This window comes from Ascaphus truei, chromosome 2, assembly GCF_040206685.1.
Source record: "Ascaphus truei isolate aAscTru1 chromosome 2, aAscTru1.hap1, whole genome shotgun sequence".
Lineage (NCBI taxonomy): Eukaryota > Metazoa > Chordata > Amphibia > Anura > Ascaphidae > Ascaphus > Ascaphus truei.
Window position 1 is genome coordinate 290,419,302 of NC_134484.1, and position 20,886 is coordinate 290,440,187.

Consider the following 20,886-nt stretch of genomic DNA (forward strand, 5'->3'; position numbering starts at 1 on the left):
TATCCCTGTTCGCAGATGATATCATCCTAACGCTCTCCAATCCCCAAATTTCCCTCCCAAATCTTCAAAAACAACTTCTAGACTTTGGTAAAACATCGGGATACAAAATTAATAGTGACAAATCTGAAGCGTTAAATCTAAACCTGCCAGAGCCAGAGGTGAAACTTCTTAAACTAAATTTTAATTACCGATGGAGTTCCTCCTATATCAAATACTTGGGAGTAAATATATCTAGGAACTACCAATCCCTATACCAACACAATTATCCGGCCCTATTTCGAAAAATTAAATACGACCTAGACAAATGGGACGACTACCAAATATCATGGATCGGGAGAATGATCTCGGTTAAAATGAATATATTCCCCAGATTGTTATATTACTTCCAGACTCTCCCGGTCCACATCCCTGGCTCAGAATTAAAGAATATCCAGAAACAAATTTTTCACTTTATTTGGCAGGATAAAAAACCTAGGGCAGTTTTACTCGCTTTAAGGGGATGAGGGAGTCTGGGGGTCCCAGACATTATAAGATATTATCAAGCCACCCAGCTGCGACGGGAACGCGAACACAGACCAATATTGCTGGTTGCACATAGTGGCAGTACGCCGGCACGCCTTCTCTGCCAGCTTGCCTTTGGTCCCTGAACAAAGAAGATATGCAAAACAGTAAATTCAAATTAGGACCAATGAGGCATACGTGGGAGACTTGGACTAAATCCAAACTTAAATTCAAGCTCACGACCACTAACTCCCAACTAGTTCCAATTCTTAAAAACTCCAAATTCCCTCCTGGTTGTGAGCCCAGACAATTTGACCAATTTACAGTAAAAAATATCAGGGCAATTGCCGACTTCTTGAGCTTAGGGCAGTTCCTGAGCTACTGTACCAAAGATTACAAAACGAATATGAAATGGCAGGACTGAATGTCTTCAAGTACCTCCAGATTCGACACTTTATCCAAACTCTATCCCCAACATTGGAATTTCCCCCTCTCACTAGTTTTGAAAGGCTGTGTAGAGACACAGCTCACCAAAAAGGTCTCAACACAAATTTATACAGAACTGGAAAGGGCGACAGACGCCCCCACCCATGACTACATGCTCCACTGGGCAGCCGAAATGAATATTGTTATAGACAGAGAGGATTGGGAAAGTATTTGGCAATCAGCCTCAGGAACTTCCATATGTACCACAATAAAGGAAAACATCTATAAAATACTGTTCCGCTGGTATCTTACCCCAGTCAGAATAAATCAAATCTACCCTCTGGCCTGCGACTTATGCTGGAGAGGCTGCGGACAAAAGGGAGACATGGCCCACATCTGGTGGTCATGTCCAGAAATTCAGAAATACTGGGTAACCGTACAATCTATAATAAAAGAGGTCACAGACCTCACAATACCCATTGATCCGCTGACCTACTTATTGGCCAGGCCAATAGAGAACATTGACCGCCCAATAACAAAAATTAATCTCCTTCATCCTCACAGCGGCTAGATGTGCGGTGGCCGCCTCGTGGAAGAAGGTGTCACCCCTCCCCCCCCCCCAATCAAACAATAAAGAAAAGAATCCATGAGGTAATGTTGATGGAAAAACTATCAGCCTTCCTGAAAAGAACAACAGTATCCTTTTATAAAGTCTGGGAACCATGGCTGACCCAAACAGAATAAAATAGAAGCACCCCTAATACACAATAGAAGCAACGAAGAAGGAATCCATCACAGAAGGCAGAGGAGGCAGAGACCTTTCCCATCCACCCCCCCTCCCTTCTTTTTCTTTTTCCCCCTTCTCGCTAGCCTTTTCGACCCACGAGTGAGGGTCAAGGGCGTGTCGAGGCTATCAATGTCTAAAAACAAAAAACCATGTATTAGGCCAAGACATATCTGTATAACTGTATACGGTACGAATACCTAATAAAAAATTTTTAAACAAAAGACACCTTATCTTCAGAACTTGTCATATCAAAATACCTTCCTTTTTAATTACAGATTTTTTCCTGTCAATTTTTTTTTATCGCCATTTCCTCAGTACTCAAACAATGTAGTTATTGACTTTCTTCTACAACGACGATGTGATATAAAGCAAATATAGTTAGTGTACTGAGAAACAAGGAAAGGATCCCACAAGATGCACTCACTGGGGGTAGAGCTCAAAATAAATAAATTTTATTAATGATAACAAGAAAAAAACAATCTAATTAAAACCTGATATCCTGGCGCATGTTTAGGCACAGCGGAGTGTGGAATGCTTGATATAAGTCTATGCCTGGGTATTAACACTGTATGAGTGATCCAGGATAAGGACTAGTAGCTATGTTCATATATAATTATCCCTGATTATGCTGCAGTCATGATGTTGCTAAGCAGGTAATAACAAATGTTTGCTCAAAAAACGACTTTTGTTCTGCTGCATGTGGGTATGAAGGGGTTAACCAATTGTCCCACTTTGTCATGGATGTTAAGCAAGCTGTAGTGATCGCTTAGGCAGCTTTCTGGAGTCAGAGGCAATGATTCATTTGCTCCCCATAGCTCAGAGTGTGTATCAAAAAGTGCCAGGAGGTAAACAGTTAACCTACTTGGCCAAAGATACCAGACAGGCAGTAATGATCGTGTGTGTGTAGCAGCTTGCTGGAGTCAGACGCTGCGAGTGATTCTGCCACACACTGCAGAGTGTATGGCAGGGGAGTGCCTGAATCGCCGAGTGCAGGGATTTATAGTGAGATGAACAGGAAAGCAATCCTAGCTAGTGGGATCCACAACTGGCCCACATCTTTTTTAGCTAATTGTACTCCACTCTGTGAACCGTACTGACCACACTACTAGCTAGTGGGTCGCGCTGATGACGCCACACAGGACGTCTCACCCGACACGTGTTTCGTTCCTGACTGGAACTTCTTTGGGGGTGGGCGGGTCTATGCTCCCTGCAGCCTTTTATGTACTCTGGTTGTCATGGTAACCCAGTAGCATCATCATGACAGAGTATGTAATGACAAGCAAAGGGGAAAAGGTGATCTAGGCAGGGAAACAAGGTTAAAAAACGGGTCCTATTAACCCATGAAAACAGGTTAAAAAAACATACAAGTTGAAAGCTCATGAAGAGATACTGTCAGAGGCAAATTAATAAGCACATAAGTTGTAATTGAGTGTTGAAATAAGAGCCTGCCACACAATCTCCCCTGTGAGATTATTGTTTTATTGAATACAGTCTACCATTCAACACACTCAAAGACACCAATTACAACTTATGTGCTTATTAATTTGCCTCTGACAGTATCTCTTCATGAGCTTTCAACTTGTATGTTTTTTTAACCTGTTTTCATGGGTTAATAGGACCCGTTTTTTAACCTTGTTTCCCTGCCTAGATCACCTTTTCCCCTTTGCTTGTCATTACATACTCTGTCATGATGATGCTACTGGGTTACCATGACAACCAGAGTACATAAAAGGCTGCAGGGAGCATAGACCCGCCCACCCCCGAAGAAGTTCCAGTCAGGAACGAAACACGTGTCGGGTGAGACGTCCTGTGTGACGTCATCAGCGCGACCCACTAGCTAGTAGTGTGGTCAGTACGGTTCACAGAGTGGAGTACAATTAGCTAAAAAAGATGTGGGCCAGTTGTGGATCCCACTAGCTAGGATTGCTTTCCTGTTCATCTCACTATAAATCCCTGCACTCGGCGATTCAGGCACTCCCCTGCCATACACTCTGCAGTGTGTGGCAGAATCACTCGCAGCGTCTGACTCCAGCAAGCTGCTACACACACACGATCATTACTGCCTGTCTGGTATCTTTGGCCAAGTAGGTTAACTGTTTACCTCCTGGCACTTTTTGATACACACTCTGAGCTATGGGGAGCAAATGAATCATTGCCTCTGACTCCAGAAAGCTGCCTAAGCGATCACTACAGCTTGCTTAACATCCATGACAAAGTGGGACAATTGGTTAACCCCTTCATACCCACATGCAGCAGAACAAAAGTCGTTTTTTTGAGCAAACATTTGTTATTACCTGCTTAGCAACATCATGACTGCAGCATAATCAGGGATAATTATATATGAACATAGCTACTAGTCCTTATCCTGGATCACTCATACAGTGTTAATACCCAGGCATAGACTTATATCAAGCATTCCACACTCCGCTGTGCCTAAACATGCGCCAGGATATCAGGTTTTAATTAGATTGTTTTTTTCTTGTTATCATTAATAAAATTTATTTATTTTGAGCTCTACCCCCAGTGAGTGCATCTTGTGGGATCCTTTCCTTGTTTCTCAGTACATATCTTTATCCCTGATAGCACCCTCTCCAGTCCTTACTCTCATATCCTAGTGGCTGAGCGGGGTTACTCCACCTCTCCCCCCCCTCCCTTATTACTAAATATAGTTAGTGACCAGATTTTCATTTCATAGCTTTTAACACATTCTCTTCTGAAAGAAACTATGTACAGTGGCGGCCGCCTTTATTCTCCTGCGGCCTTTTCCCCTTGATTTTAAATATCGCGGGCTGATGGGGGCCGTTTTGGGCGCCTGCGGGCATTTTTATTGTTTAGCGCTAAGCGCTTTCATTGTCTAGTGCTATCAGCTGATTTCGGGCCGCGCGGAGAAGGCCCGTGAGAGTCGGAAAACATCCCCGCATTTTTCCGGATAAGTCGGAGGATAGGAGGGGCCGCAGCAGTAAATGGCGAGCCTTTGTTATCGGCCAACTGAGTAATGCAAGCTGCCTACCTGAATGTACTTCTGAGCCAGTCTTGTCTGCATATCTACACATTACCTTGGGCAGTATGTAACCATGGCATTTACATAATTCCATTGGAAAATACATTTAATTGTAAGCATACCGCCACACAAAACACAGGTAAAAAAAACAAGTTTTTGTTTGCATTTTACATTGCCTTTGAGAGAGCGAGTTGTTGGTAGTGTTTTCTTTTTTTATTTAATAGCTCTTGTTCTTTTTTTTTTCCTCTCTATTGAAAGTTTTATGGGTTTTCCCACAAATACAAAATGCAAAGGTGGGATACAGAGAAGAAAAAGGGTTGTGGGGGAAGGGGGGAGGGTGTATGGTATACATCATATACATTTTACAATTCAATTAGAAGTACAGTAACACCTTCTCTGGTGTTGAAGAACAGTGCACAAATCTTTATAATAACTTTGTCAAACGTGTATTGAACTTTAGATGAGAAAGTCAAACCGCGCTCTTGCTTCCTAACAGGATCTCGTAGTGGATCAACTCTTCCCTCTTGCAGCTGATGTGATGTGAAGGCACCCCTCCTCCACAGGTCCCGTCGCAGGATGGCTCCAAACGCGGGCAACAGCAGGGAATGAAACACAAAAGCGCACCGAGGGTCAAGATTTAATTAAAACATGTTAGTAGTAGTAACAATAAAAACTTACATATAAGGTTAGGTACATCCAGTATTAAGGTGCAGAGGAAACAGTCCTGGTGGTGTCCTGGGCATAAAGAGATGGTGCAGAGGCTTACAAGGTAGACCCGCGCGCTGGGGCTGCCTGGCTCAGCACCACGTTGTTCTTACTTCCGGGTTGCAGCTTCTCGCAGGATCCGTGAATAGTAGCCCGCCTCAAACGCCGGTTCCCCAGAGAAACTCACTCCGGCATGCCGAAGGGTCTCTGGTTGTTGATGGGACAGCTGGGGGTAGGTACACCAGTGGGCTGACTTCTAGCTGCACCGTAGGGCTTTCGCAACGCGTTTCACACAGTGTTGTGCTTCATCAGGCAATATTTTGGACACCTACGTGGGGGCCTTTTAAACAGTAATACTGGGTTCCCGATAGGGTAGAGAATTAGCCAATAGGAGTACATGCATATTAAATGCAATGTACTGACGAGGCTTTAAAGGTATTATGAATGCAAACAATATGCACTGAACCTTTTACTAATAAAAACAAAATAAATCTCATTAGCAATATATTAATAATTAAATAAAAAACTGCAAAAAGCCACCCATGTAGGTAATAACCCATAATTGATCATGTAAAGGTATTACAAGATCACACTTGAATCACAATGGTACATGCAATAAATACATAAGAACACATTGTAAAAAGGGGATAGAAAGGAAGGGAAAGGGGTGAAAGGTCTGAGATGGTAGAATGAAACAGATGAATAAGAGGGGAGAAGGAAAGATAATGTGAGAAGAAAAAAGAAGGGGGGAAAGGGAGAGCAAAGTGGGGTGAACTAGCAGGGGAAAAGGGTTGAGAAAAATGAGAGGAGGAAAAGAGGGAAAGAGAGGGGGAGAGAGAAAAGAGAGAGAAGTGGGGAGAGGGAAAGAATGGGGTAAGGGAAAGGTAGAAGGGAAACAAGGAAGAAAAAGAGAGAAAAGAAAAAGGAAAGAGGGAGAAAAAAAAAGGGGAGGGAGGGGGAGGGGGGAAGGGGAGGAAGGAGTGAGAGAGGGGGGGGGGATGTTCCAGGGGTATAATAATTAAAAACTAAAAATGGATCTCAATAATTATAAGAATGGATAAAAAATCTCGTTAATCTTAATGCAGCAACTAATATCCGTTTATCTCAAAAAGGGTGTCAGTTCAATATAATCATTGAGACCTCCTGGGTATTTGGACTGGAGGGTAAAGATCCAAAATTGCTCGCGTTTGGCAAGTTGTAGATCTCTATCTCCTGCCCTCACGTTGCTCTTTATTATCTCAATACCCATATATTGTACACCCACTGTACTACAGTTGTGTACTTCTTTAAAATGAGTCAAAAGATGAGTTAGAGGTTTGGAGGTCCCTTCTAGTTTAGGGATATTAATTATGTTGCGTAAATGCTCCATAATGCGTATTTTCAAATTTCGCTTTGTCCTGCCCACGTACTGCAGTCCGCAGCTACACTGCAGTATGTACACCACATACGTGGACAGACAATCAATAAAACGCGAAATTTTGAAATTGGTCCCTGTAACGTGGGATTTAAAGGTCTTACAAGTTAGCATTTTTGGGCAAATTTTGCACCTAGCGCATTTATGATTTCCCACGACTCCCAGTTGGTCCCTTAGATCTTTCTTGGGTTCTTTGTCTGTTCCCTTTAATAGACTAGGGGCAAGGATGGTTTTTAAAGTCTGTGCTTTTTTAAAAACAACGGGTGGTTTCGGGGCAAGGAATTTATTTAAAATTGGATCCATAAGTAAAATGTGCCAATGTTTGGTCAAAATATTTTTTATGGAGTTATGGGAAGAATTAAATTGGGTCAAAAAATATGGTGTCTCTTGTTTGTCTTTTTTATGATTGGCAGGGGGGGAATCGAGTGTGTGAATGTTATCGACTTCTAAGTCACTATTTTTACATCCTAAGGTTTTGGCATGTAATTGTTTACTCTTTTTCTTTTTTAGTAGTAATGAATCCCTATTTTTATTTAATGCTTTAAGGTAGGATTCAGATATTAATTCCTCCTGATAGCCCTTGTGTCTAAAGCGTTTAATCAGTATTTGTGACTGTTCCATATAGCTATCAACAGTTGCACAATTCCTCCTGATGCGGAGAAATTGGCTATACGGAATATTGTCAATGCATTTCTTTTGATGTCCGCTTTTGGGATGCAAATAGGAATTTACATTCGTGTCTTTAAAGAAAGTTTGTGTAAGAAGAGAGTCTCCCTTGATGGAGATTGATAAATCCAAGAAGGTAGTTTTGTCCTTCTGGACATTACTAGTGAAGGTGAGATTAAAATTATTGTTATTAATCCTATCAACGAAGTTTTTAAATGACGTCTCATCGCCATCCCAGACAACTAGTATATCATCAATGTATCTCCTCCAGAGTTTTAACTGAGGAGGAGATACAGTGATACCCCATATATGCATCGACTCCCACCATCCCATGTAAAGATTGGCGAAGGAAAGTGCAAAGCGGGTCCCCATAGCAGTACCAATCTTCCTTGCCCCTAGATTTGCCCAAAAATGCTAACTTGTAAGACCTTTAAATCCCACGTTACAGGGACCAATTTCAAAATTTCGAGTTTTATTGATTGTCTGTCCACGTAAGTGGTGTACATACTGCAGTGTAGCTGCGGACTGCAGTACGTGGGCAGGACTAAGCGAAATTTGAAAATACGCATTATGGAGCATTTACGCAACATAATTAATATCCCTAAACTAGAAGGGACCTCCAAACCTCTAACTCATCTTTTGACTCATTTTAAAGAAGTACACAACTGTAGTACAGTGGGTGTACAATATATGGGTATTGAGATAATAAAGAGCAACGTGAGGGCAGGAGATAGAGATCTACAACTTGCCAAACGCGAGCAATTTTGGATCTTTACCCTCCAGTCCAAATACCCAGGAGGTCTCAATGATTATATTGAACTGACACCCTTTTTGAGATAAACGGATATTAGTTGCTGCATTAAGATTAACGAGATTTTTTTTATCCATTCTTATAATTATTGAGATCCATTTTTAGTTTTTAATTGTTATACCCCTGGAACTTCACCCCCCCCCCCTCTCACTCCTTCCTCCCCTTCCCCCCTTTTTCTTTTCTCTCTTTTTCTTCCTTGTTTCCCTTCTACCTTTCCCTTACCCCATTCTTTCCCTCTCCCCACTTCTCTCTCTTTTCTCTCTCCCCCTCCCTTTCCCTCTTTTCCTCCTCTCATTTTTCTCAACCCTTTTCCCCTGCTAGTTCACCCCACTTTGCTCTCCCTTTCCCCCCTTCTTTTTTCTTCTCACATTATCTTTCCTTCTCCCCTCTTATTCATCTGTTTCATTCTACCATCTCAGACCTTTCACCCCTTTCCCTTCCTTTCTATCCCCTTTTTACAATGTGTTCTTATGTATTTATTGCATGTACCATTGTGATTCAAGTGTGATCTTGTAATACCTTTACATGATCAATTATGGGTTATTACCTACATGGGTGGCTTTTTGCAGTTTTTTATTTAATTATTAATATATTGCTAATGAGATTTATTTTGTTTTTATTAGTAAAAGGTTCAGTGCATATTGTTTGCATTCATAATACCTTTAAAGCCTCGTCAGTACATTGCATTTAATATGCATGTACTCCTATTGGCTAATTCTCTACCCTATCGGGAACCCAGTATTACTGTTTAAAAGGCCCCCACGTAGGTGTCCAAAATATTGCCTGATGAAGCACAACACTGTGTGAAACGCGTTGCGAAAGCCCTACGGTGCAGCTAGAAGTCAGCCCACTGGTGTACCTACCCCCAGCTGTCCCATCAACAACCAGAGACCCTTCGGCATGCCGGAGTGAGTTTCTCTGGGGAACCGGCGTTTGATGCGGGCTACTATTCACGGGTCCTGCGAGAAGCTGCAACCCGGAAGTAAGAACAACGTGGTGCTGAGCCAGGCAGCCCCAGCGCGCGGGTCTACCTTGTAAGCCTCTGCACCATCTCTTTATGCCCAGGACACCACCAGGACTGTTTCCTCTGCACCTTAATGCTGGATGTACCTAACCTTATATGTAAGTTTTTACTGTTACTACTACTAACATGTTTTAATTAAATCTTGACCCTCGGTGCGCTTTTGTGTTTCATTCCCCGTGTATTGAACTTTACATAAAGAAAACAAACAGCTAGAACTCCCCGGTGAATATTAAATATACAGTATTACATGTTATGAAGGCACACATTACAGAATTTATCAAAGGCTCCATTTAGTATTTTAAAGGAACATTGAGGCACACGATCCCCTCAATTGACTAGTGCTACAGAGCATACAATTCCACATGGATAAATTATTGTTTTCAGTTGCTACATCCGGATGACAGGAGCATAAAACAGTGGAGTTTATTATTGATTAACCACTAGTTGGGAAGTGGTCTGACGATGACTGAGAAGGGTTGTCTGGGGGAAGTCCTAGAACCCACCCAGACCCCATGCATGAGTCCCGCTACTATATGAACCAGTTCACTTGGGGAAGCTCCAACATTGCAATAAAGTAATGAATTACTCACTGATGTCTTGGATCCGCCCGGACCTGCGTGCTCCAGGCTGTGTGATAATGCTGGAAAAACAACCCCCACCGGAGGGGAGAGAGAGACAGCGGGCACGGCTGTGCAACAAAGTAGCCAAGGCTGGACTGTGCTACAAAAAAAGCTTTATTTGGTCATGGATTTTAATAAAGCTTTTTTTGTAGCACAGTCCAGCCTTGGCTACTTTGTTGCACAGCCGTGCCCGCTGTCTCTCTCTCCCCTCTGGTGGGGGTTGTGGTTCCATTTAGTAGGCTAGTGAGCCGTTCCATCAAATTAACCTCTGGCAATTTATGAAGAATTATATGAAAGGGGGGGGGGGGCATCCAGTTTCCAATGTTTTGCAATTACACATCTAGTAGTGGACAGTATATGAGAGATGTATCATCTGGGACGGTTTGGGGATGCCCTGGAATTTCTTATGCAAAAGTGCAATAAACTTATCCCTTGGTATCTCAATTCCGGTTTGTGACGGTAGGGGGTTGCCAGGCTATCAAATAAAGGTTTAAGCCTGTTTGGTTACCCCTTATCCGTGTGTTGGGTTTATAGAGTGTCAGCTCTTGAGCCTAGTAACTGTTTTTGCATCATGTATAATTATGCAGTAATAAAGTATTTTGTGTTTTTACCTTCCAAGAGTGCCAGCAAGCAGAGATTGCTGTGGTATGAGGTTCAGGGGGGTGTTGCATAGAAAGTGTTGTCTGAATGTGCCTAGGTAGCCAGGGTCCAGAGTTGCTGGATACCCCAAAAATGTACCCGGGAATCATGAGTGATTCCTGGATACATGTAGGCACATGGTTCCGTCAATAACTCCCATTGAAAACGCTTTTGCGACTCGCCACTAGGGGTTCACTGCTTCAGCACAGACCATAAAGGTAAAAGGGGCATAGGGAGGTGAGGTGTCCCTGAAACAGTCAAGGGGTCCCTAGTTTAATAGGGATACCTAGTAAATGCCCAGGTCATCCAGAACCTATATAAGGGTTCTGAGGAGCTCCAACCATACATATAAGGTTCTGAGGGGATTCTTGGAATCCGTACTAAGTCTATGCAATACAGGCATACCCCGGTTTAAGGACACTCACTTTAAGTACACTCGCGAGTAAGTACATATTGCTCAATAGGCAAACGACAGCTCACGCATGCGCCTGTCCCCATGTCCTGAACAGAAATACCGGCTCCATACCTGTACCAAAGCTGTGTGCAAGCGGTGAGACTATACAGCCTGTTACACACGCGTTATTTACATCAGTTATGCACGTATATGACGATTGCAGTACAGTACATGTATCGATAATTGGGAGAAAGGTAGTGCTTCACTTTAAGTACATTTTCGCTTTACATACATGCTCCGGTTCCATTGCGTATGTTAATGCGGGGTATGCCTGTAGTGTGTGGAATATGGCTTGCGAAAATATAAAATGCAGCTTTTATTCTATTTCCCATACAAAAAAAGACTTTTGTTATTGAAGTGTGTATTTTATTAGCAAAGGGTGTTAAGTACAAATATGCTTTTTGCACAGTAAAATGAGGCACAGGGATGAAGTGTTCCTGTAGCTGCGGGGATCCCTAGATAACATAGGGTTATCTCAGTTAGTGCCATGGTGTCCCAGAACCTGTATTGGGTTTGTGAGCTATGGATGTCCCATGTAAAGTGTAGAATAACATGACCTGTTTAGGGGATTTTGGGTCCCTGCGTTGTAGAAACACCAGATTTTGGGAGTGTAAGTATTAGGTGGGATATTGGGACACAAATTTATTCCTTTTGTTTGCAGGAGTTTGGGGGGGGGGGGCGGGCAGCTACTGGTAGTTCCCTGATTCTCCCTGGCGTGCAGGCACTATTTGTGGGTTCTCTGGGTGAATTACATTGAGGCTGCACCGTGCCCCCCAGACTCCTGGTTTTCGAGCCCAGATATTCCAACTAATTTCCCACACGTATATAAGGTTCCCCAAGGTTTATACTTTATTAAAGTATGGTTCAGAGGGTGTTGTACTGTATGTATAAAAATCCATGCAGTCAGCCTAAGCATTTGCATAGGAGACATGACGTCTGCCTAGCCATCTGTCCTCAAAGGGAATCTAGGATGTCAAGAGGTGTCTGGCCATTTCGTAGCAAGGAGGGGCAGAGGAAAAGGCCTCCACGGCCATTTGGGTTCTTTCAGACTCTGCAGAGCCTTCCCTGCAGATAGCCATGCAACTTTCTCTGACATCATCAGCCAGATGAGCCCTGCTCTGATTGGCTGCAGAGAAGGTTCTCACGCTTTTGATAGGGGTAGTGTTCTGTGATTGGAACTAAGAGGTAGTATAAACCTCTGCACCCATCAGATTTTGAGTTCTCCAAGATTCTAAGCAGTGTGTCCAACAAGTAACTTCTAGACCACTGGAGAGGGGGGAAGGGTGGTGTCTGGAACTGCAGGCTGATTTCAGTTCCAGGACTTGGCAGGCTAAATCTCAGTGTTTGGGGCAAATCCTTAGGTAGAATCCCCTGCACCTAGAAGAGTATAGTGTGTACTCCAGTTCCCAAGTTAGTGTATCTTTTCTTATGTAGTTTTTGTATCATTGCGTGTTTGCCTTTTCCTGTGAATAAGTTTACAATTTATTTCATTAACTTGTTTTGCTCAATGTATGATCCTGGTGAAAAGGTGTAAATGGCCTGGTCTCCTGTGACACGGTTACAGATTTAAGTGTCAAAGGTTCAAGACAGTGTGTTGGAGATTTTGGAACATTGTCCCATCTCCCCACATCCCCTCGAGTCATCTATTGGAAAAATGTGAAAACATTTTGTGGAGTCTCGTAGGAACTATATACCATCTGAAAATAATTTTGTATCCATTTTCTTTTATATTTGTACAAATTGAGTTCCTAGAGATATTGGTAGATATCGTTTACAATTCCTCAAGTGAAAGTCATTCAATGCCTTCTCCCAATTTAACATATATGAAAGTTTTAGTGTCTGGATACTGCCCTGGTGGAGGATATTCACAGTGGAAATTAAGCCTTTTATATAAGAAGAGTCCAGACAGTTGTTCAAACCTAGTAGGTTTGTTTAGTTTCCCCCCTGGAAGACCCAAGTAAAGCATAAAATATCTTACCTGGAGAAACCTACAGTATATCGTTCTGAGTTGGAAAGACCATATTTTGTTTGTATGTTCGCAAAAGATTGTAATGTTCTTGATTCAAAATAAATGGGTATAACTATATCAATAGCTATACCTATATTTCACCAGCTAGAGAAACTCATAGTGTTGTTTCCAGCCAGAAAGTTTGGGTTAAAAAAAATAATTGTTGAAGCGGGGAGGGAGACTGTCGGCCTCATCCTATTAGCCCATTTGTCCCAATAGAAAGGAAGCATTAAATTGAAGGAATATTGCAGGCTTCCCTGGGACGTACAGATTTGGGTACCCAAAGTAAATTGACAAGAGGAAAGGAAAGGTGGTAATTTACGTTAAATTTCTACCCAGCGTTTAGGGTCGGTAGATGTATGCCAATCAAGGAGAGCTGCTATCTGCTGCTAGGTAGCTGCTGCTATTTATAATGTTAAGTTGGTGATGGCTAGACTGTGGGTTTTTGCAAAATAGATTTGTCTGATCTTGGCTTTTTTCCGAGCCAAATGAAATAATTTATTTTTGATTGAAAGATGTTCAAGTCATAGTTATATATATATATATATATATTGTGGCAAGACGGCCTCCCGGCGGGTCAGTAAGACGCTTGACACGATGGGAAACTTTAAACACTAGTGGTTTATTAGCCACAACCAAAATAAGTACGGGTGCACTGTCCCTTTAAGAAACTACTTTCTTGCAAATTAAAGCCTAGTCCCGTTAGGGACACTAACTCACTTCTTGAGCCCTTACTAACAGGACAGCCAGCTAATCTGGTCATGCCCAAAACATGCTACACAAACGATAACCAATAAGCATAATAAGAATAAAGTCTTATCTGTTTTAGCTCCAAACAGCAAACAGGAACACGGTTCCGGGGAGCAGGCTGTGTCCAGCCTCGCAGCAATGTTTATCTTTATCCTGGGTTGGGGTCCCAGCTGGTCCCAGCAGCAAAGCTCCTCGCAGGACTGGGGACCAGAGCAGCAGCAGCTGCTACGGCTTCCAAGCCGGGAGAGTTCTCTCCACCTTCCTGTGGAAAAACAAGCTCACCTTGTGTGAGCAACTTCCTGCTTTTTAAAGCACTTGTTTCACTGATAGTTCAGCCCCTGTTTAATTAGGCTGCAGCTGTGCTTTCTCTGTCTGAGGAGATTAACACTCAGTGATCTGGCTGCAGCATCTCTCCATTCCCTGTCACAGCCTACTGAGTCAGTGACTCTGTCACTATATATATATATATATATATATATATATATATATATATATATATATATATATATATATATATATATATATATATATATATATACAGAAAAGGACTGCGCTTGGGTATGGTGTGACAGCAATAGTATAATAATAAATGATCAGAAAATGTATAAATATATAAAAAACCTAAATGACAATAATAATATTTAACTGTGCAATCAATACGTTCACCAAATGCATATATAGTTATAAAAAGATGTGCTGTGGACCCAATAACAAACTTTTGTCACCAATCCTTTGAAGTCCAAAGGAAGTCCAAAAAATGCAAGAAACAGAAAAGCACTGACAGGAAAAAGGCTGCTTCTTTAAAGGGCACAACGACCTCCCTCTCGACCTGCATCGAAAATAGAAGAAAAAAGCGCCCAATCCTAGTGCATTACTGTGCAAAAAATGGTTTAATTCCCAATAAAAGGCTCATAAAATGAACTCACAAACATAAAAGATAAAAAAGCATTGTATGAGTAATACTCATGCTCCAAAGGATCTGTAAGCGCTGCTGCTCTGCTACTCTGCTCCGTGACACCACTGCATCCAGTACAGCCCTCGTGTATCTCTGCCAGCAGGAACTCACGTCATCAGGCTCCTCACAGTATTCTTTCCCCGGGAACACACCTCCAGATAGTTTAGGTTCCCACCGGGGACAATGTTTGCGGCGGAACGAACAGATGACGTCACGCCGTGCACGGAGATGGCAAGCAGGAGATTGTCAGGCAGAACTCATAAATCAAAGCTGCAGGAATCCACAGCACACCTGGCCCTACGCGTTTCAATAGCTAAACTGTTTTCAGGGATATATATACACACACACACACACAGATAACCGCATCAAAAATCAATATAATGTGAATATGATCAAAAAGCCACAAATATACCAAAATAACGGTAAAAGGCGGTGCTATGGGAAAAAAATATATTGAAACCCAAAAAAGACAAAGAAATCCCAAAACAAGCACTCTGATCACATGAAAGTATAGTAGCAAAAAAGTTTATTGATAATGGATAAAGATAGCAATTGAAACAAAGAAAAATAATAACATACATATAAAAACAAACGGGGATAACAGTCAAAAACACCTATCACTGTCACAAAATGTGTAATAACCCCAAAACAATGGCAATCCTAGTTGTAAAACGGTAAAGGGGAGAGAGGATCCTAATACTCGCAGCGGGAATCAAAAGATCCCGCATAGAGTAATGACCGGCCGGTCCCCTAAAAAGCCACAGGAGGGGTAAATGGTAATGAGGTGAAAAGATGGAACCAAAGGCATACCTCAATATTGCCTCAAAAATGAAGACATGCTCAAAATGAGAGCAACCTGAGTGTAAGTACTAACACAAAAGACAGAACATGGAAGGTAAAATTAACCACATAAAGCAATCTAACCGCACATGGAGTATGAGACACAAATCAAAACACAATCCCTAATGGAAGGTGCAGGAAAACTATTTGCTTCAGGTAATGAAAACCAGACCATGAAGGATAGGCGAAATAAAGAGTCATACTGTATCACACAGTTACACAAAACTCCCCAAAAACCATGTGCTGATAGTACTACACATGTAACCAAATGGAGCGGAAGAGTGGAGTTAAGGAATGCAGCTGAGGAACGGAAATCCTGCTCCCAGTATGATCATGATAAATCTGAATGCAGAATAGTGGGTAATAAGGAGTATACAAGGTGGGAAAATGTTCCAAATAAAAGTCAAAGTTCATATCATCATTCAATCTCCTACGCCTCTGCTCCAGGATTCCTTCCAAAGTGCTGCAGGAGCTCAAATGCCCGCCATAGGCAAATACAGGCTACAGTGTGAGAGTCATCGGGCAAAAGTAATACTCTTACTGAATTTACCTGCCTGAGTGCTGTCTCCTTTTTGCCAGTTTCTGGTAATGTATGTTTTTGTTATCTTTATGGGATATGCACCAGCCCATTCAGGATACTATATTGGAGTGCCTGTGAAATCTTTTTCAAATATATTTATATATTTATATATATATATATATATACACATACAGTCGTGTGAAAAATCTTAGCAGGTCTAAAAATTAGGGAAGGGTTATAAGGCCATTTCCAAACAATTTAAAGTCCATCAGTGAGAAAGATTATTCAAGACAGTTGCAAATCTTCCCAGGAGTGGACGTCCCAGCAAATTTACCCCAAGGTCAGACCGTGCAATGCTCAGAGAAATTGCAAAAAACCCAAGAGTCTCAGACTCTACAGGTCTGAGTTAGCATGTTAAATGTTAAAGTTCATGACAGTACATTTAGAAAAAGACTGAACAAGTATGGTTTGTTTGTAAGGGTTGCCAGGAGAAAGCCTATTTCTCTCTAAAAAGAACATGGCAGCATGGCTTAGGTTTGCAAAGTTGCATCTGAACAAACCACAAGACTTCTGGAACAATGTCCTTTGGACAGTCGAGACCAAAGTGGAGATGTTTGGCCATAATGCACAGTGCGACGTTTGGCGAAAACCAAACACAGCATATCAGCACAAACACCTCATACCAACTGTCAAGCACGGTGGTGGAGGGGTGATTATTTGGGCCTGTTTGGCAGCCACAGGACCTGGGAACCTTGCAGTCATTGAGTCGACCATGAACTCCTCTGTATACCAAAGTATTCTAGAGTCAAATGTGAGGCCATCTGTCCGACAGCTAAAGCTTGGACGAAATTGGGTCATGCAACAGGACAATGATCCCAAGCATACCAGCAAATTTACAACAGAATGGCTGAAAAAGAAAAGAATCCAGATATTACAATGGCCCAGTCAAAGTCCAGACCTCAACCCGGTTAAAATGCTGTGGCTGGACCTTAAGAGAGCTGTGCATAAACAAATGCCCACAAACCTGAATGAACTGAGGCAACGTTGTAAAGAAGAGTGGGACAAAATTCCTCCACAACGATGTGTGAGATTGATAATAAAGTCATACAGAAAACGATTACTTCAAGTTATTGCTGCTAAAGGTGGTTCTACAAGCTTTTGAATCATAAGGTATACTTAGTTTTTCACACATGGCTTCTCCATTTTGGCTTTATTTTTGTTAAATAAATCATGACACGGTGTAATATGTCATGTGTTGTTGTTCATCTGAGGTTGTAGTTACGTAATCTTAAGATCTGCTAAGGAACAGATTGTTATGTCCAGATGTAAAACCATAGAATTCAAAGAGGGTGTACTTTCTTTTTCACACGTGTGTGTGTGTACACACACACACACACACACACACACACACACACACACACACACACACACACACACACACACACACACACACACACACACACACACACACACACACACACACACACAGTGCTTGGGCTACTGAAAAAAGATTACAAGGAACATACAATTACAATAAAATGCAGAACAGTTTCTCAAAATAAAAAGGATAAACATGGAAAGATCATCCTATGCATTACCAAATACCATCGATTTTCCCCAGAGAGGCCACTAGTACTGAAGATGGAGGTCTCACAGATTTAGTCCTAAATCCACCTCTGGGCAAAGATTATGAAATTCAGATCTCAACAGATTTAAATATTCTTTCTTCCCATGCAAACCACATAAATCCAGCCCCTGACATAAATCAGCTGTGAGATTGACAGTTTTGCTACAGAGTAAAACACCCCCACCAAATGACACAATGTTTCTATAAGAATGATGGCTTTGGGTTTATGCATAAGGCACCATGCTCTTCATTGAGTTTTGCCAACAGATATTTTTATGGGCAACAGATTGCCCCTTTCAAATTCCAAAAAGGGCTTTCTCAGGGGTATGGGACAAAGTTCAAAATGGAGGGCATGGGTAGTTACAGTAGTACACAGGAACTTCCCTGCCGAAGAACCCCACAATTAGGAGTTTCGAAACGCGTTGGACAATTTGGGCGTAGCAGGGACACCGTAGCAGTGGACACTAGCGGTGACGTCAGCAGAGGAGCAGGACATTATCTACAGTCCAATTGAATTTCACAGGCCATTCCTTTCCTCAGCGCCACAAGAGGTTTATCACTCTTATATGCGGAATAAGAATGGATTTTTGTGAAAGATACATTGTGCCTTATATAAATGTGTAATTAGGTTTTGTGAGTGTACCATAGGAAAGGTGTGTTTAAATTTGGAAAGGGGGGGGGGAGGGGATTAACCAGAAACCCAGGCAGGTGGAACATCCCAAGTGATTTTGCTCTGTTTTCAACTGAGGGCAACATAGTAATAAAAGGGGAAACGGTCAGATGGAAAACTGATATTCATCATTACTGGAGTCAGGACAGCAAGGAAGCTAGTTCTATTTAACATAGCAGGTACAAAACATCTTACATATCTCCTGTGGAATAACTTGGGTATTCAGAAGAAGGCTGGCTTTTAGAGTAGTGGGAAGGATAGGTGAACTCTAAGCCTAAGAAGAAATACCATAGTCTTTGAGACAGTGAGTTGTTGTCATCGGATATCTCTGTCTGTCTAACGGCTTCACCTGACCATCAATAGAAGTTGAGGGTCTTCCCTACACCCCAGCCATAGATCACCTCAGTAAAGGAACTCTTGCACTTTTTTTTTTTTTAATAGTGTTGACTATATATGTCTCTGAACTATTTTAGATTTGCTATTTATGTATAAACACAGTATATTTTCTTCAAACCACAGGACCCACTTGGGTACTGTTGATCTTTGCATGTTACACGACGTTCGTGTGCTGTCGTCACCGACCCCTGGCGGCCAATGGTACACTGGCGACACACTTTATTCGAGCTCGGCTAGTCCCACGAATTCGGGTATACCCGGGTGTATTGAGGTTTGTGACTGTTTTCTGCCCGAGTGCATTGAGGTATTTTCCAAGCAGGGATTGAAGCATTTTATTCCCGCTGGCTGCAATACTGCACAGTATATATATATATACTGCATTACAATTCATGAATTTATGCCATCTGGTAGACACGCGAAGCATTGCAGCCTATTAAATCCTAATCATTATCATTTAACAGATTAGCCGCCCGTCAGCCAGGCATGAACCCAGGCTGGGAAGGCAAACACAACGGGGCTTGTCAGAGGTGAGGAGCGGCGCATTCCAGGTATCTGCCAGGTACATACTGGGTATTTGCTCGAATAAAGTGTGTCGGTGCAGTAGTGTTCATCGTGGAAACTACCATTGGCTGCGAAGCACGGCGTCGTCGCCACTGCTGTAGCTGGAGTCTTTCAAAACTGTGATTCCAGGCTGCAGCAGCATGACGTCCGTTTCAGCAGCCAATCAATGTCCAGACGTTTTCATTGATTGGCTGCTGAAATTGGGACGGGGACGGGACTACAGCAAATGATTAAAGCAATAACAGAAACACTAGAAAAATCACTGATTGCAATGTCTCTCAAAAAGGGTCAAAGTTTAACTTTCTGAGACTTTGTATGTGTTTCTCACCGGTGTGAGCAAGGGTAACTGTGAACTGATAACATGGAAATGAGATGTGGACATGAGGGAGGAGACTTAATGCTCAGAGCTGCAATAATACAATAAAGATCTCTAATAGAGGTGTCACCACTTGCTCACACCCCCGGTCCCCGCTGCTCACACCCCGGTCCCCGCTGCCCACACTCCCCGGCTTCCTGCTCCCTCAGGGTAGAAGGCTGAGCGCATCACGTGGGGGCATGGTGTGTCGGATCATTCTGTCTGCTGGGGATGATCACACATCGCCCAGCAGACGGAGGCAAGCAGCGTCGCGAAGCCACAAGTGTGCTCGAGCCCTTAGAAGAAGAACTTCAATTGCATCTTTGTGCCTCAATATTTGTTAAGGCGTTCTCTGGGGATTGTTAACGCAAGGCCGGCTTGATGGCGGTGCCATCGGTGCAACTGCACTCTCCCCCAGTGACCCCACCTATGGAGTGTGACCCGCCACAACCACCGCACAGGTAGGGCACCGGGGACCATATGAAGCCCCACACTCAGTTTGCACCAAGACCCTGATTTTTCAAGCCGGTCACCTATGAAATTTGCCTAAACATTTAATAACTTGTTTAATAGCACCGCCCTCGTTCTAGGTTTTTTTTTTTTTTTACAATACTAACAAAAATGCTTAACCAGGATATTTTAAAATCATAATATCTGGGAAATTGGTAGTCTTGACATGGACAACAATGGCTTATTTCATCTGAAGAATACACAGTATGTGAATAAATAGTTGTTAATCACTGTGTATAAATACAATGTTATAAAAAAAACGGGTTTGTCTTGAAGGAATGCTAATGTTTCATCATATCTCCCATTTAAGTGGAGTGGGCTATCTCAAATTATTGCCAAATTACTATTCCCTATTTTTATACATTAACATGCACTAACATCTTTCTTTTTCTCAAGGTGCAATGAAGGAAGGAGGTGCAGGAGCACTTGATGAGGAAGACTTTGTGAAGGCTTTTGTAGATGTCCCCTCTGTACAGGTACATCTTTATTAAAACTGTCACTTTGTTTTCTTCATTACTGTACTATCAAACAGACGCAGTAAATAACATGTGGTGGCAATAATTTTGCCCATGCTCTAGATCTGTAGAGTGTTTCCACAACTATTGTCAGACACTTCCACAGATCAGTTTTTTAGGATACCATACTT

General features: G+C 42.2%; 1 protein-coding gene across 38 annotated transcripts in view; it reads left to right on the forward strand.

The window, feature by feature from the left end:
* The window catches only part of CLASP2 (cytoplasmic linker associated protein 2), a 245,503-nt gene that overhangs the window by 95,872 nt on the left and 128,745 nt on the right, over positions 1-20,886 (forward strand). For all 38 annotated transcript variants that reach the window (XM_075586316.1, XM_075586315.1, XM_075586318.1 and 35 more), the window contains one exon: positions 20,637-20,716. In XM_075586316.1, the coding sequence (XP_075442431.1) occupies positions 20,637-20,716 (80 nt within the window). The remainder of the gene's footprint in view (positions 1-20,636; positions 20,717-20,886) is intronic.